At 48.9% G+C, this 17,917-nt stretch overlaps 1 protein-coding gene across 1 annotated transcript; it reads right to left on the bottom strand.

The window, feature by feature from the left end:
* Positions 1-1,750: 1,750 nt before the first annotated feature.
* LOC142072266 (class I histocompatibility antigen, F10 alpha chain-like) lies at positions 1,751-6,555 on the bottom strand. Its single transcript, XM_075128963.1, has 3 exons — positions 6,180-6,555; positions 3,772-4,047; positions 1,751-2,134 (listed from the first exon to the last, which is right to left on the bottom strand). Exons 1-3 carry the CDS (start codon positions 6,553-6,555, stop codon positions 1,935-1,937), a joined length of 852 nt encoding a protein of 283 aa, XP_074985064.1. The 3' UTR covers positions 1,751-1,934.
* Positions 6,556-17,917: the final 11,362 nt, after the last annotated feature.

Raw genomic sequence — 17,917 nt, 5'->3', positions numbered from 1 at the left:
TATGCCATCATGTGCCAGCAATGCCCCTCTGCCATGTACATTGGACAAACTGGACAGTCTCTACGTAAAAGAATAAATGGACACAAATCAGATGTCAAGAATTATAACATTCATAAACCAGTCGGAGAACACTTCAATCTCTCTGCTCACGCGATTACAGACATGAAAGTTGCGATATTACAACAAAAAAACTTCAAATCCAGACTCCAGCAAGAAACTGTTGAATTGGAATTCATTTGCAAATTGGATACAATTAACTTAGGCTTGAATAGAGACTGGGAGTGACTAAGTCATTATGCAAGGTAACCTATTTCCCCTTGTTTTTTCCTACCCCCCCCCCCCCCAGACGTCCTTGTTAAACCCTGGATTTGTGCTGGAAATAGCCCACCTTGATTATCATACACATTGTAAGGAGAGTGATCACTTTAGATAAGCTATTACCAGCAGGAGAGTGGGGTGGGGGGAGGTATTTTTTCATGCTTTGTGTGTATAAAAAGATCTTCTACACTTTCCACAGTACGCATCCGATGAAGTGAGCTGTAGCTCACGAAAGCTTATGCTCAAATAAATTGGTTAGTCTCTAAAGTGCCACAAGTACTCCTTTTCTAATGGTACCTGTGAGTTTCTTGGGGAAATCACAGAATCATAGAAGATTAGGGTTGGAAAAGACCTCAGGAGGTCATCCAGTCCAACCCCCTGCTCAAAGGAGGACCAACTAAATCATCCCAGCCAGGGCTTTGTCAAGCTGGGCCTTAAAAACCTCTAAGGAAGGAGATTCCACCACCTCCCTAGGTAACGCATTCCAGTGCTTCAGCACCCTCCTAGTGAAATAGCGTTTCCTAATATCCAACCTAGACCTCCCCCACTGCAACTTGAGATATTTGCCCCTTGATCTGTCATCTGCCACCACTCCTCTTCCTTCAGAGAAAGAGAGAATGTGTGTGGGAAGGGTGGGGGAGGGTTAGGAGAATAAACACCTGGAAGAAGAAATAAGAGATTTATTTCCAAACAGGGACTTGTCACTTGCTGCTTCAGTGACTGCTAAAATGTAGCGACGTCACCTACCTGGGTAAGTGGAAAATAAACATTAATGAGAGACTGAGACTAGTTCACTGTGTTTCCTTCTTTGGACTTGTTGCCACTTAGCCGGTAATGGCCTGTGGCATTTGCATGTCTCCGCTCTTTTGGTTGATGCCTGGCCCAGCTGTGGGACTCCTTCTGCTGCTGCAGCAACTCAGCTCAGGGGTGCTGGAACAGGGAGCGAGGGAGTGCAGGTCACTTTTAAAAAGGCGGGGGGGGGGGGGGGCTTTTTTAAACCTTGCCTCTCCCCCCAACAGAAGTTGGTCCAATAAAAGATATATTAGCTCACCCACCTTCCTGAGTGGTGGATATAATAGGCCAGGAGGGATCACGTTAGCTCTCTGAAAGGAGAAAGTCACCTAGAACTCACACATTCCTGTCTGAAACAAGGAATGATTGAGATCACAATTGTTGGAGTCCTCTGTATGAAATTTACTGTGTGCAAATACTGATGGTTGTTCAGGGATGGCCTCTTGAAAAGAGGTGATGGGTCTCTTGTCACTTACCCTGAGCTACAGCATAGCCGTCTCCCTTCTACCCTGCAGAGAGAAGGCAAATTTCAGTGAATGCAGCTCCCAAGGCAGGAACCGACTCTGATCTGTGTCCGCACCTTAGAAACCGGCCCCCTGGCCCAGCACAGACCCCTGGCGCTCAGTAATGGACTCAAGGTCCGAGGCGCTCATGATCGGCAGGAGGGAAAGACACGATGAGACAGAGTTTCCAAAGAACTCAGCCCACTGGGTGCTCTTTGGAAAATCTAGCCTCATATAAACTGTAACCTGCACCCAGTTTCTGGGTCTCTCTCTCCAGCAGCTCCCATGGGGGGTCATTAGCTCAGCACCACAGTGGGGCAGTTACACCGGACTGACACTGGTTCCCGTACTGCTGTTGTCCTTAGGCGGGTGTGCAGGGCCCAGCAAGTCCAGGGAGTTCCCACATTCCAATTCTTTACCCGGGCATTTCTTTTTCCAGACGACTACTCCGATTATAACACCAATCAGGAAAACTGCAGTGATAACGCCAACCAAAACGGGAAACAGATTGTTATTCAGTTCTGAAATGGAATGGAGAGAATGATCAAGGGGAAAAATCCCCTCCCCCCACTGAAACCCCCCTTCCATCCCACTGCAGGGATCAGTCAGTCAGCTCCCCAGGTTAGGGCTAAGTCCTGCAACCCTCCACCCCTTCCAGTGAGCTCCACGCAGCCACCATGCACCTACCATGCATTGCACCCCACCATACAAAGTCCTGGACACAGCCTCTACCCCTTCAAATCACAATACATATGTAGCACTTCAACTAGAAGACTTTTATAACATTAACCAATCCTCATAAACCTCTGTATGGGGGAGGATGGATGTCAGTATCGTCCCTAAATTGGAGGGGGAAAGCGAGTCAGTGCAAGAGCCAAGGACAGAACCCAGGAGTCCTGGTTCCCAGCCCTTAACCCCTCCCTTGACCACGCTGATTTTCATGACTAATGGAACAATCCCATTGTGTGATTCTGGTGACAAACTGGAAACTGACCTCAAAGCTCTGGATTTCCCTGCCAAGAATGGAGTTACAGACACAATGCGTGTTTCTAGAGGAGGCAGGAATTGAACAGGAGAAGACAGAGATATTTTAATACTGTTCTTGGTTTATATAAGCCCGTTAAACCCCGAGTTCTCCATACACATTCGGTTTCACTAATCAGCTTCTCCTGTTGCCAGAAAGAGGCACGTAATAAAACAGCAAAAAGAAAAATATTTCTAAGAGAATAAGGAAATGTGGTTTATGACACAAAAATTGGCAGGGGACGTGGTAGCAGGATTGTGATGTGAAACCATCTGCTGACGAGAGCCCCGGTGCAGGCTGCCCGCTCAGAAATTGTTTGCACTTCCAAATGCTGCATTTTTCCACATCCCAATTAACAAGCAAAAAGATGGCTGGAAGGCAGCTCCATGGGTAAGAAATTCTTCCAAGACTTTCTTGTGCTAGGGAACTAGCAGACTCTCCCTCCTGATGCAGGGCTCTAATCTGCCTCCTCGCTCCATTCCAAGGCCATACCCTCCCTTCCAGCATCACTGCACACAGAAACAAGCTGCTCCCAAAACTAAACCTCTCTCTCTGGCCACATGGGCAAGGATGAAGGGCCCCCAGAGCCGTGTTTCTGAGAACCTGCTGAAGTTGAGAACAGGCTGGAAGCTGAAGCAAGACAAATTCTGACTGCAAGTAAGGGGCAGATTTGAGCTCCCCTTGGGATGTGGTAAATTCTCCATCCCTTAGAGACTTTACATCTGGAATGGGCATCTCTTTCTGAAGGATCAGTTCTAGTTTGCCCACAGGCTACCAGCTTGGTCCCTGGTGTGATTCCCTGCCCTGGCCTATGCAGGAGCTCAGACTGCTCTCTTTCAGCATTAATGCCTCATAATTAATCTTCTCCCTTCGGAGACACTGTATTGCTGAGATGTATCCAACAGCCCCAGAGGCAGAAAACTGGAGAGAAGACATGAGTCCCAGGCACTGTGGGTCCCAACTCTAGCACAAGAACTTGACTGCAGAGGGACAGGGCCAAAGGGGACAGGGCCTCACAGACCCTGAGGAAATTCCAGCTTCAGCCTAGAAATCCGAATGAGAATTTTCAGGGTTTGAGTTTAATGGATTCCCTCTCTCCCACTAGAAAAACAGACAAACACACAAATGCCTTACCCCAGGAGACAGAGAGTGGCTCAACCAGGCTTTCATGCTCCACATGGCATGAATAATGGGCTTTGATCTTGGGATCAATCTCCATTGTCACCCAGGTCTGGTAGGTCCCATCCCCACCGGGTAGGATGCCTTCAGAGTAGGTCTCTTGCTGTCTGCTCTCCCCATTTTTCAGCCAGGTCACGGTGATGTCCCGGGGGTAGAACCCACTGACCTTACAGGAGAGGGTGGTGAGGCCGTCATGAGATGACCTGTCACTCACTCTAGCTGTTGGGCGCACTGGGAAAAAAGAAGAAATTGAAGTTAGTTGTTTCCAAGCTCTAATCCAGACAGCCTTTGCTGGAGCTTTGCAGCATGAAATTCTCAGATCCCATCAGGGGGAGGGGATGAAAGTCCATGAGATGGAAGCCCTCTGATGAGGAAGAACCACCATGTTAGAGGATTTCTGTGCCCAATTCACAGCATCAGCAACGTAGAACCCCGAATCCAGGTCCCTGACCAGATTCTATGAGTGTGGAAACTAGAAGCCTCTGCTCCCAGCCACCGTGACACAAGTACCTAAAAGGCTTCATTAAGCTCCAGATACAGATGTCACAGATGTCAATCCTTAATCACACACTAGGTTTGTGCTCATTTCCTATCTGTCCCTGGATTTGAAAGAGAGAAGAATGTGGCCAGGAAGCAAAAAATGAAGTAGATAAACTGACCAATTAGAGATGGAAAGGATCATTAAACAAAAAAATGACACATGGTTGTAAACTGCCCCTCAAACTCACTAATATTAATTAGCTAATTTCTTGTAGGTTGTTACCAAAACTATGTATCCAATATTAGGGATTTCAAAAGGATTTAAACATGTTGAACAATCAGTTTCCCAGCCCCTTGGCACTGAAATACACATTACATGGCTGTGTGTGGCTTTTTCTTCCTGACATTTGTAAAGATCATAAATCATAGAATATCAGGGTTGGAAGGGACCTCAGGAGGTCATCTAGTCCAACCCCCTGCTCAAAGCAGGGCCAATCCCCAACTAAATCATCCCAGCCAGGGCTTTGTCAAGCCTGACCTTAAAAACCTCAAAGGAAGGAGATTCCACCACCTCCCTAGGCAACACATTCCAGTGTTTCACCACCCTCCCTAGTGAAGAAGTTTTTCCTAATATCCAACCTAAACCTCCCCCACTGCAACTTGAGACCATTACTCCTTGTCCTGTCCTCTTCTACCACCGAGAATAGTCTAGAACCATCCTCTCTGGAACCACCTCTCAGGTGTTAGGGAAAAAGGGTTCCCCTCCCGTCTAGGGTTAGGAGGGTAGCCTTCCCTGGACTTCTGTATTAGCCAAACAAAACACAGAGTCTTGGCTCTTTGATAAAGTGAGGCACTTTATTGCTAGCAAATACGACAGCTGAAGGGCTCACCAATTCCTTTTCAGAGGAAAATGGTGAAGCTCCGAACAAAGAACAGGGATGAGCTTTTATAGCTTGGTTCAACATACATTGTGATATCTCTTCCAGTTCGAACCGGTTAACCCAGTAATTGTTTGAAGTTCTGGGGTAGGTACGAGCATGGAGGCTTATCTGTATAAGGAATTCTCTCCCCAAAAGCAGGGAGTGCAGGTTACACACAGTTCACATTCTTTCTATCCATAAACAAAGTAGAAAGGACAGATAAGCATAGAAAAAAGACAGCAGCGTAGCTTTACATGATTATAGGGTCGTTTTCTGGGGTTTTTTCCCTATCACAGGTAGTTGAAAGCAGCTATCAAATCCCCTCTCATTCTTCTCTTCTGCAGACTAAACAATCCCAGTTGCCCAGATGGCAAAGGACAAGCTAATGTTCTGCTGAGGTTTGTGAGAGAAATAAACAACTAGTATAATGTTGCAAAGAACTGGGTACAAATTTCAAGTAACCTTGAAGAGCAAGTGCAAACTGTTTGGGAACAGAAAGATTAGGATGTGTAATGGTGCTAAATAATTTGGGGAATTTGTGTCCATGGTAACAGATAAGGTACAAAGAAAAGGAGGACTTATGGCACCTTAGAGACTAACAAATTTATTAGAGCATAAGCTTTTGTGAGCTACAGCTCAGTGCTCTAACACGCACAGGCAGATTGCCTTGATAACTGCTGCGACACACCAGGGGAAGAGGTAGAATCTGTGCTGCAAATTTGGGCTCATTTGGTCAAGTGGCTCTGCAGATGTAGCTTCTCTATAGTGAGCTGCTTTTAACATTTTCAATTTCTTATCTTTTTTTCCAGCAGAGCTGGGGGGAAGGGATTGTTTCCCCACCCATCCCTGATGCAAGGTTTGCTGAACTGCACCCTTCCCCCCTGCTCCATTTTGGAACTGGGGCTGGGGAATGGAGATGTAACCTGTAGTGACCTCTTGGGTGGGGCTTGTCCCCCATTTTACCTTTCCTCCTCAAAGTCTCCTTCCCGTACTCTAGGGCACTCCTTAGCCAGGGAATACATTTCTCCTCCAGGTACTGTTTCCACTGCTGATTGTCAAGTACTTCAGCATCCCATCTCCTCTTGGTGATCTCAGCCCCAATATCTGCTGCTACCCAAGTCATGGTCTCCTTATCCAAGGTAAGAAAGTCTCGTCCATCATATGAATCCTGGTAAAACCCCTGAATGACGTTGTCTTCCCGGAGATCACAGCCGCTTATTACCTGGATAATGTGAAACCCTAAAACACTGCTGAGGGTCAGCAGCAGCCTCTCTCTGAAAATCTCACCAAGACACCACTGCAGGTAGCCCAGTGGTTCTTCTCCTTGATACTGGACCATCCCTCCCCTGAGAAATGGGGTTTCCCCTTGTAAGCAGAGTCATGGTTCTTCTCCTTGATACTGGACCCTCCCTCCCCTGAGAAATGGGGTTTCCCCTTGTAAGCAGAGTCAGGATGAGCTCCACCCTGACATCTGGTGGTGAGGTGTGGCAAGTTGTGGAAAAGAACTTCAGGGGCTGATCTCATTTGCATAGGCACACCCACCCCGCCTAGAATGAGGCCATAGCTGCCCAAATGGTCATTTTGGCTGCTGTGGGATCCCCAGTGTCTCTGTTATTGGGGCAGGAAGAATAAATTGTTATTACCCTGACTATGGGAATCAAGGACAATGGAACTGTACTTGGCCTTTTGTTATGATGGAGGGACTCACCATCAACTAAGTGGCACTCGCTAGGCAAGGGACATGGGTTCCAAAACTCTGTGAATTGAGAGAGGTTGGGGATAGGTATTAATACTTGGTGTATGGGCCCCCTGGTGAGGGCCTTACATGCTAATTGCACTTCTTCCTCTCTCCACTGTAGAATGTCAGAGCTAATTTTGATTCCATTAGGAGTCTAGTTACAGGCTGCTGAGCTGAATTCACTTTGGGCTAATAGTGCACCAGCACTGAGGCTCCCCTACTACAAGCTGGATTCACCTAAGAGCTGAAATCACTGAGCGTTGTGTTAAGTAGTGGGGGAGCCTGAAGATATATTGTGGAGCAGTTTGCGGGACGGCTGGAGTGCCTTGTAGACAGGCTGGTGGAGCAGTTCATAGGACGGCGGGAGCTGCTGGTGGGACGCGGAGCAGTTTGTGGGCCATGGAGCGAAGGAGTTTGTGGGGCGGCTGGCGGAGCGGAGTGCAGCGAAGGCCTATGGAGCTGTGGGGCGGTCAGCTTCAGATCACGTAAGGTGCCTCTTACCCCCGTCCCATCTCCACCCAGGTTGGGAGGTAAAGCTCCGCAGATAAACTTTCGAACTCTGGGGCTGCCCTGACCAGGGACAGAGACTTTTGGGTCATTGGACTTTTGGGACTTTGGGTGATTTGGGGTTGCTGGACTCAAGAACCAAAGGGAAAGGACACGGCCCAATTTGCTTGGGTGGGTTTTTGCTCATGGGTTGTGTTATGAATCCTGTTGGTGGTGTTTCCCCAACATAATGCCACATTGTTTCTCTCTGTTATTAAAAGGCTTTTTGCTACACTCAGACTATGTGCTTGCGAGAGGGGAAGTATTGCCTCTTGGAGGCGCCCAGCGGGGGTGGTATATATTTGTCCCAGGTCACTGGGTGGGGGCTCGAGCCGGTTTGCATTGTGTTATTGGAATGGATCCCCTAGACACTGAACCCAGCCCTTGTTGCTGCCAACTCTGATGGGCAGAAGGGTTACACCCTTATGCTGTTGGGTCCTACACCCTCCCAACTGCTTTCAGAAAGGAACCCAAACCTGCAGGGGGCCCCCTCTCCATCTGTTGGGTCTTTGTACACTAAAGACCCCCCACTGCAGAGAGCTCACAATCTTCAAGGAGTACCTCACTGCTGCTTGTTCTTGTGTGTTCCCTGCAGGGGGTGCAGGGTGGCACAACCCCAAAGGGAGTACTCCGGATATTACAGGGGTCTATCCCCTCCAGCTCTCTTCTGCTCTCTGAGGGTCCCCCCAGTTCTGGTAGCCAAGGTCATTCTGGAGAAGAGAGGGAGTGCAGGGTGTCTGTACCCCCTCTCTCCTGGTGTGGTTGTATTAATTTTGCAGGTCCTCAGGGTCACTTGGTCCCCCACCTCCTCCATTCACATTAACCCCATGTCCCCGTGAGGAGGGGGTACAGGAAGTCTGTCCCCGACACTAACCTCTGCTCTGGTTTCATGACCTCACAGAATCCCCAGGGTCCCTCTGTTTCCCTGCCCCATCTTCCCCGTCCCCCCAACTCAATCAAGCACCAACTTGGCCTCTTTTTCACATGGCCACTGTCTCAAGGTGATTCCCTGTAAGGATCAGGCCATTGACAGCCTTTAGTTCAGCTGGCCACCATTTTCCTACAGCCAGACTAATCTTCACAACAACGGCCCCCATCTCGCACACAACCAAGAGCAGACTCAGTTAATACAGCCACCCCTGGGCTGACAGGAGACAGGGAGGGAGACTGGGGGGTGGGAGGTGGGGATGGGGACAGGAAGGAGAATTTAGGGGAGAGGGAGGGAGGCTGTGGTGAACAGAGATCACTGTGGGGATCACGAGGAAGACTGAAACGTGTGGGGAACGGATCAGAGCCCTCGCTTGGCAAACAGGGCAGAATGTGGGGGCACAAAAATAACCCAAACAGGGTCCCAAATATTTTCACCCCTCCCCCACCCTGCATTAGATACATTGAGGTAAATGCCTGGATTTTCAGCAATCACTAGTGATTTTGGGTGCCCAACTGAGACCTTTTAAAGGGGCCTGATCAGAATGTGGAAGCACTTGGCCTCTGAATATCAGACACCCAAAAATCACTAATCACTTCTGGAAAAACGTCGGCCAAGGGATTAAAATACCATTTGGTGTCACAGACACAGGTGAGAGCCGAGCCCACTGAGCTGCATCCCTGAACCATGCCCCAGGCTTGGACAAAAACCAGTTACTAACCTTCCTGTGACGGCTGTTCTCAGAGCTGTGTTGCACACGTCCATTCCACGCTAGGTGTGCGGGCCCCGCCCACAGTCCCCGGGAATTTTCCCCCCGTGATACCCCTCAGGCCGGCTCTAGCGCCCCCTGGTACGATGCGCTCATGTCGCAGGGAGAGGGGACCGGTTGGCCCCGCACCTTCTCAGTTCCTTCTTGCCAGCAACTCCAACAGAGGGGTAGGAGGGTGGCTCGGGGAATGGACGTGTGCAACACGTCCCAAAGAAGAACAGTTACAGAAAGGTTAGTAACCATTTTTTCTTCTTCAACTGCTTGCACGTGTCCATTCCACCCTCAATGGACACGTGGATTACAACACTGCCCAACCAAACCCAGTGCATCTCTAACTTGCTGGGTGATGGCGTCGTTGGAAGAAAAAGTATGTACTGATGCCCAGGTGGCTGCTCTGCAAATGTCCTGGATCGGGCCCGGGCCATGCACACCACTGAGGAAGCTCGTGCTCTCACAGAACGGGCCGTCAGGAAGGCGGGTGGTGGGACACCTGCCTCCTCGTACCACATGCGACTGCACAATGTGATCCCGGATGAAATTCTCTGAGCTGAAATGGGTGGGGCTTTCATCCTATCAGCTACTGCCACAAAGAGTTGTGTATATTTACAGATCAACTTTCTATATAGTCCTTTCTATACAGAATACTAGGAGGTCCTGCCTAACATCCAGAGTATGGAGATGTCATTCCTCCCTATTCTTGTGCGGTTCGGGAAGAAAATGGGTAGGAAAATAGCCTGATTACTGTGAACTGAGAGACTGCCTTTGGGAGGAACATGGGGTGGGAGCGACGTTGTACCTTGTCGTTAAAGAACACTGTATATGAAGGTTTTGACATAAGAGGTCTAATCTCGGAGACCCTCCTGACTGAGGTAATTGCAACCAGAAAGGCGACCTTCCAGGAAAGGTACAAGAGGGCACAATGCTAGTGGCTCAAAGGGAGGCCTCATGAGCTTTGACAGGACCAGGTTTAAGTCCCTCAGGGAGATGGGTTCCTGGATTTGCAGGTATAGCCTGTGATGGGTTGGGTCTTGGGACTGTCACCTGATGTGCTAAAATTACCTCTGAGTCAGTTTTCCCTGCCAGCCTGGGACCCCCAGATCCCTGTTCTGCTTGAGCCAGACAAGCTAGCCTGCTCAACACAGACCCAAGGCCCGGGCCACATCTCCAAAGCTGCAGACTTAACAGCTTAGCAAGTTACATGTGTCCAGCACCGAGACACCCAGCTCCCAATGGGATCCAAACCCCAAATAAATCGTTTTACTGTGTATAAAGCTTATATAGGGTGAATTAATAAATTGTTCGTCCTCTATAGCACAGATAGAGAGCTATGCACAGCTGTCCGTCCCCCCCCCCGCCATTAATCACTTAGTCTGGGTTTATTAATAAACAAAAGTGATTTTATTAAGTATAAAGAGTAGGATTTAAATGGTTTCAAGTAATAACAGACAGAACAAGGTAAGTTACTAAGTAAAATAAATAAAAATACGCAAAGCTAACTTAATACACTGAGGATCTAGTTACAGGTAATATCTCACCCTCAAAGATGTTCCAATAAGCATACTTCACAGACTGGATTCTTTCCTAGCTTGGGTCCAATCCTTTCCCCTGGTACAGTCCTTGTTAGTTCCAGCTTACATCTCAGGTGATAGACAGCGGTGTTCTCCTGACCGGCAACCTCTCAAGCCAGCTCAAGACCAAAATGGAGGGGCTTCCAGGGCCTTTTATATCTCTCTCTTTTTTGGGCGGAAACCTCTTTGTTCTTCTGTGCAAAGTCACAGCAGCAAGATGGAGTTTGTAGCTACATGGGCAAGTCACATGTTCATGAACAATTCAGCTTTCTTGCAGGCCAACGCCATTGTTTACCTGTGAGCTCAGCAGATGTGGATTGGCGTCTCCCCAAAGTCCATTGTTAGTTAAATGTTTGCTGATGGGCCACTCATCAGCACACACAGAGAAATACAACTTTATATCTTATTTCCCTAAATTCGGACATAAAAATGATACATGCCAGCAAATGGAAAAAACAGATTCAGCAGATTACAACCTTTGTAAAGATATGTTGCATGACATATTTAGCATAAAGCATATTCTAGTTATGTCATATTCACATTCACAAGCATATTTTCATGAAGCATATGGAGTGCAATGTCACATAATCTTTCAAAGCCCTTGCGGAAGTAAATGGACATTTTGCGTGAAAAAACTGATCGATCACCCAGCAGGGGGTGGAACGCTGAGATCGCTGCTAGACGTATCGTAATAGATGAAATCGCTAGACCTTCCTGTTTCAGGTGAAGCAGATACTCCAGAACAGTCTGGACTCGTGGAAAGATGACTCAGCGGCTGAGAGGCAGGGGTGCTGGATCAGCAGGGCCAAGGGGCCATGGCCCTACCAATTTAGCAGTGGGCAAGAGCCGGGGGGGGGAAGCCTCAGGGGAAGAGGTGGAGCGGGGTGGTGCCTCGGGGGAAGAAGCAGAAACCATTGCGCTCCCCACACTTGTAGCAAGGTTCCAGTGCCCCTAGCTGTGATGACCAAACAGAGAATCACTTCCATTTGGGGAGGTAAAGTAGCTCTGCTAGAGGGTTTCCTACTGCCTAGCAAGACCTGCTCCAAACAGGCCCGTTCCACAGGATTTCAGCATGGAGTTTCCACACTGTCAGGCAGACGGAGCATTTGGCTGTGATCTTGTGAGATCGGGTACAGAAAGAGGGAGCAGGTAGTGGGGTGGCTGCCCCACTCCAACAGGGAGAGGGTTAAAAACAGCCTTGAAGTGTCCTGGGGAGAGAAAACACCCATCCCTGAGTCTTCTGGGGAGGAGGAGGCAGCCTGCACCAGCATGGGACCTTCCTCCTCTCCTTCTGCACCAACTGGATCCAGCCTAGCAGCGGACGAAAACCCCAGGGGTTCTGAAAAGGCCACTGTATCTGCATGAGCCATTGCCCACTGGGCCAGGTGCTCAGAGGAACCCCCACCCTGGGATCCACCATTGCGTAGGGCTGACTGGTGGGGTACTGGTACTAGGTCCCTCAGCTGAGTGCAAGATTCAAACGCCAACTTGGGTGATGAGTCATCTTTTGGGGACGAGGGGGGTGTGGTACCCGTCGACTCCCCGGGACGGTGCTGAGGATCCAGGGATCGGGCCGAGATGGGGAAGCTGCTTTGACATAAGCAGAGAGCAAGGGCCTGGTACCAGACGGGAGCTCGGGGCAACATGCTCCCTTCTGCCTCCCCCACTGCTGGCACCAACTGCTGTACTGCCAGCCAGTCCCTGGCCACCGCAAACCCCTCCGGGGTGGCTGGCACCGCGACCCTGCTGCTGCCTCGCGGTCCCTCTGGTGCCGGCGGCTGGTCGGGCACTGGACGCCACAGAGCCTGTGAACAGGGCGGAGTCGACGGTACTGCCTGCGGAGCAGGGGCAGAGGAGTGGCCAGACGCAGGTCGCACTCCCCTGCACTGAACCAGTGGCAGAGCTGAGAGTGATCCGCAAGAGGAGTCTCAGCCACACACTTTAGACAAAAAGAAAAGGAGGACTTGTGGCACCTTGGAGACTAACCAATTTATTTGAGCATGAGCTTTCGTGAGCTACAGCTCACTTCATCGGATGCATTCAGTGGAAAATACAGTGAGGAGATTTATATACACAGAGAACATGAAAAAATGGGTGTTTATCATGCACACTGTAAGGAGAGTGATCACTTAAGATGAGCTATTACCAGCAGGAGAGCTGGGGGGGGGGGGAGAAAACCTTTTGTAGTGATAATCAAGGTGGGCCATTTCCAGCAGTTGACAGGAACGTCCGAGGAGCAGTGGTGAGACGGGGGAAATAAACATGGGGAAATAGTTTTACTTTGTGTAATGACCCATCCACTCCCAGTCTCTATTCAAGCCTAAGTTAATTGTATCCAATTTGCAAATGAATTCCAATTCAACAGTCCCTCCTTGGAGTCTGTTTCTGAAGTCTTTTTGTTGAAGAATAGCCACTTTTAGGTCAGACATCGAGTGACCAGAGAGATTGAAGTGTTCTCCGACTGGTTTATGAATGTTATAATATTTGACATCTGATTTGTGTCCATTTATTCTTTTACGTAGAGACTGTCCAGTTTGACCAATGTACATGACAGAGAGGCATTGCTGGCACATGATGGCATATATCACATTGGTGGATGTGCAGGTGAACGAGCCTCTGATAGTGTGGCTGATGTTATCAGGCCCTTTGACGGTGTCCCCTGAATAGATATGTGGACAGAGTTGGCAACGGGGTTTGCTGCAAGGACAGGTTCCTGGGTTAGTGGTTCTGGTGTGTGGTGTGTGGTTGCTGGTGAGTATTTGCTTCAGGTTGGGGGGCTGTCTGTAAGCAAGGACTGGCCTGTCTCCCAAGATTTGTGAGAGTGATGGTCGTCCTTCAGGATAGGTTGTAGATCCTTGATAATACGTTGGAGAGGTTTTAGTTGGGGGCTAAAGGTGATGGCTAGTGGCGTTCTGTTATTTTCTTTGTTGGGCCTGTCCTGTAGTAGGTGACTTCTGGGTACTCTTCTGGCTCTGTCAATCTGTTTCTTCACTTCAGCAGGTGGGTATTGTAGTTGTAAGAATGCTTGATAGAGATCTTGTAGGTGTTTGTCTCTGTCTGAGGGGTTGGAGCAAATGTGGTTGTATCGTAGAGCTTGGCTGTAGATGATGGATCGTGTGGTGTGGTCTGGATGAAAGCTGGAGGCATGTAGGTAGGAATAGCGGTCAGTATGTGGTGTGTTTATGTGACCATCACTTATTAACACAGTAGTGTCCAGGAAGTGGATCTCTTGTGTGGACTGGTCCAGGCTGAGGTTGATGGTGGGATGGAAATTGTTGAAATCATGGTGGAATTCCTCAAGGGCTTCTTTTCCATGGGTCCAGATGATGAAGATGTCATCAATATAGCGCAAGTAGAGTAGGGGCATTAGGGGACGAGAGCTGAGGAAGCGTTGTTCTAAGTCAGCCATACAAATGTTGGCATACTGTGGGGCCATGCGGGTACCCATAGCAGTGCCGCTGATTTGAAGGTATACATTGTCCCCAAATGTGAAATAGTTATGGGTAAGGACAAAGTCACAAAGTTCAGCCACCAGGTTTGTCATGACATTATCGGGGACAGTGTTCCTGATGGCCTGTAGTCCATCTTTGTGTGGAAAGTGCTGGTCGCGTAGGGCCTGAGGAGGGAGTCTACATAGCCAGACAATCCTGCTGTCAGGGTGCCAATGTCTGAGATGACGGGGTGCCCAGGATTTCCAGGTTTATGGATCTTGGGGAGTAGATAGAATACCCCTGGTCGGAGTTCTAGGGGTGTGTCTGTGTGGATTTGCTCTTGTGCTTTTTCAAGGTGTTTCTTGAGCAGATGGTGTAGTTTCTTTTGGTAATCCTCAGTGGGATCATAGGGTAATGGCTTGTAGAATGTGTGTTGGAGAGCTGCCTAGCAGCCTCTTGTTCATATTCCTACCGATTCATGATGACGACAGCACCTCCTTTGTCAGCCTTTTTGATTATGATGTCAGAGTTGTTTCTGAGGCTGTGGATGGTGGTGTATTCTTCAGGGCTGATGTTATGGGGCAGGTGATGCTGCTTTTCCACAATTTCAGCCTGTGCACATCGGTGGAAGCACTCTATTTCAGTGTGGGAATGTCCCACAACAGCATTTCTAATGGGAAGCTGGCTGCAGAACAATTAAACTGCAGAGAGCTCCTATGGAGGCGGGGGGAATTCAGTCTCTGTATTCTGTCAGTGTAACTAGAGTGTCAAGGTTCCTTCCCCACGCTGAACTCTAAGGTACAGATGTGGGGACCTGCATGAAAGACCCCCTAAGCTTATTTTTACCAGCTTAGGTTAAAAACTTCCCCAAGGTACAAACTTTGCCTTTTCCTTGAACTGTATGCTGCCACCACCAAGCGTGTTAAAAAAAGAACAGGAAAAGGGCCCACTTCGAGATGTCTTCCCCCAAAATATTCCCCCAATCCCTACACCCCCTTTCCTGGGGAAGGCTTGATAAAAATCCTCACCAACTTGTACAGATGAACACAGACCCAAACCCTTGGATCTTAAGAACAATGAAAAATCAATCAGATTCTTAAAAGAAGAATTTTAATTAAAAAAGGTAAAAGAATCCCCTCTGTAAAATCAGGATGGTAAATACCTTACAGGGTAATCAGATTCAAAACATAGAGAATCCCTCTAGGCAAACCCTTAAGTTACAAAAAGACACAAAAACAGGAATATACATTCCCTCCAGCACAGCTTATTTACCAGCCATTAAACAAAAGGAAATCTAACACATATCTAGCTAGATTATTTACTAACTTAACAGGAGTTATAAGACTGCATTCCTGATCTGTTCCTGGCAAAAGCATCTACACAGACAGACAGACCCTTTGTTCCCCCCTCTCCAGCTTTGAAAGTATCTTGTCCCTTCATTGGTCATTTTGGTCAGGTGCCAACCAGGTTATCCTAGCTTCTTAACTCTTTACAGGTGAAAGGGTTTGCCTCTGGCCAGGAGGGATTTTATAGCACTGTATACAGAAAGATGGTTACACTTCCCTTTATATTTATGACATAGAGCAGTGGGAAATCCCCTCCAGTCACTGTAGCAACTCTCTACTCCAAAGTGCTATAGGAGCTTTTTAAGTGTAAACGGCCTAAGAGCGAGACCAGATCTACCTCCAGTTGGCACCATGGATGCTCCAGCACGAAGACTACAGCAATGACAAAAGTTCAATGTTTCCATAGGTGCCAGGATTCAAACCTACATGGGAATGCCCCAAGGGATTTCTAGTCCATCCCCTTAACCACTCAGCCACAAGTACCTGATGGACATTTGGCTCACTACACTATGATTCTGTTCTCACTGAATTATCACTTCAAATTGTTTGCTCAGACCAGCCTCCCCGGCACACTCACTGCTGTGCGGGGGTGTAAGTGTGTCCATTGCTGGACCGCAGGAATTCCTGCCCATTTCCCTTCTGTCTGGAGCATGATTAGAGTGTGTTTGTGTTAATGACATTGCTGTAGATCGTTGTTCATTCCTCACCTTGATTTTTCAGACAGTCCCTTTCCTCTTCAGATCTCCAGCATATCATTCCAATAGCAGGGGTCAGGGTTTCTCTGGGGCACTGACATTTGTCAGGGGGTTGGTGAGTGAACTCAGCCTTGCATTCCATCCTTGATGTTCCATGGACTAACAACAGCAGCATAAAGAAAGAGCCGAGCTGATATCTCAGTGTTAGGGCTGACGGTGGCCACGTCCCCCGTTTGCCCTTTGCTATTGCAGGGGAGAAAGTGTCAAAGGAATTGAATGCCCTGGCTCAGACAAGAGACACAGGGAGGTTTTGCTGTTCATGGATCATCCGTGCAAAGGAAATTGTGTCTCTGTGTGAAATTGAGGAGGGAAATGAAACGTCCCCATGGTAGCACAAAGCCCGAAGGCATGTGGGTGAAGGCCTCAGGCTGAGAAATGATTTACCCAGGGTCTGTATCGATGTATTGCCCTGTTTAAAAACTATGGCTAAAAGGCAGCCATTGTTGTTCCTACTTGAACCTACGTAGGGACACCCCAGTGGGTGTCAACTCCATTGCGTTAACCAGGGGCGGGCGATTATTTTCATCAAGATCCAGATTTCTTGGTCAAGGTCTAGTCAAGGTCTGGGCTCCAGAGAAAAGAATGCACGAATGATAATGAGATGTGTATAAAAAGATGTTGCAGTCACAATGGGCAGAACGATGATGACTGTGTTGTGTTTATTCCTTAGATCTGCTGCCACTGCCTTTCCCTTTACGCTTGTAGTTTCCCAAGGGTAAAAGTAACCATCTGTTGAGATACAAGGGCATGTCTGTGTTCATTCCTGCGAGCTACACAGGGGTTTGATGTTGCTGCTTTCAATCCTCTGGCTCTGCCGGGAGAAGGAGCAATTCAGGCCATCACTGAGCTGAGGGAGGGAGATGATTTTCTGACGGGGAGGGACGCCTCCTCCTAAAGGTGCTTGGCAGGCAGCCCTCTTTCCCAGGTCTGTCCCCACAACACCCAGTTGAAAAGGGACCCTCCCCAGCACGGTGACAATGAGCGAGTGAGTGAGTGAGTGACCATGGGGAGAGGGAGCGACGGAGGGGAGGGAGATGGCGTGAGCGGGCCGGGACCTCGGCGACGGGGCGGCACAAGGGTGTTCAGTTTTGTTGGATCAGAAAGTTGGCAACCCTAGATCCAGGGGCAACAACTCCAACCTCCACAGAGGCTGGGCAGGGGCAGGACATCAGCTTGGAGGGGAGGGGTGGGTGGGGCAGTGACATCACAAAGGCCTTTTGCAGGAACTCAGCCCATTGGGCAAAGGTGGTGGGGAGGGGGTGACCTCACAGAGAGACCCCGACATCAGCCGGGCAGGGCCAAGGTGCAGGTGGGCCAGGGCAGTCTCTGAGACCCCCCCCCCCCCCCCCCGGCTTTGCTGCCGCACGTCTCCTTCTCCAGGTCTCCCCTCGAGGACGGGGAGAGAATTAGGATTCCCGTCTGTGAGCCTGAGGAGGAGCCTCTGTGGAGTTTTCTCCTTTCCCACCACTGATTGTGCCAGAAAACAAACTTCCCTTGGACAAGGTCAGAGGCTCTGAGAGCTTTGGAACCTGTTGGGTCTGATCCACCTGCTGCAGGCAGAATTCTCGGCACATTCTGATTTTACAGAGGTGATTATTTTATCTTTTCTTTAATTAAAAT

This window comes from Caretta caretta, chromosome 5 (assembly GCF_965140235.1).
Source record: "Caretta caretta isolate rCarCar2 chromosome 5, rCarCar1.hap1, whole genome shotgun sequence".
Lineage (NCBI taxonomy): Eukaryota > Metazoa > Chordata > Testudines > Cheloniidae > Caretta > Caretta caretta.
This window is presented reverse-complemented; position numbering and strand designations above follow the sequence as displayed.

Bases quoted from the DNA above. Each gene is read 5' to 3' on its own strand.
- LOC142072266 (XM_075128963.1), bottom strand. From the start codon at position 6,555: ATGGTCCAGTATCAAGGAGAAGAACCACTGGGCTACCTGCAGTGGTGT. The intron at 4,048-6,179 runs GTAAAATGGGGG...CTTTTTTCCCAG, and splicing joins GGAGACTTTGAGGAGGAAAG to TGCGCCCAACAGCTAGAGTG. The intron at 2,135-3,771 runs GTAAGGCATTTG...ATTCCATTTCAG, and splicing joins GCCACTCTCTGTCTCCTGGG to AACTGAATAACAATCTGTTT.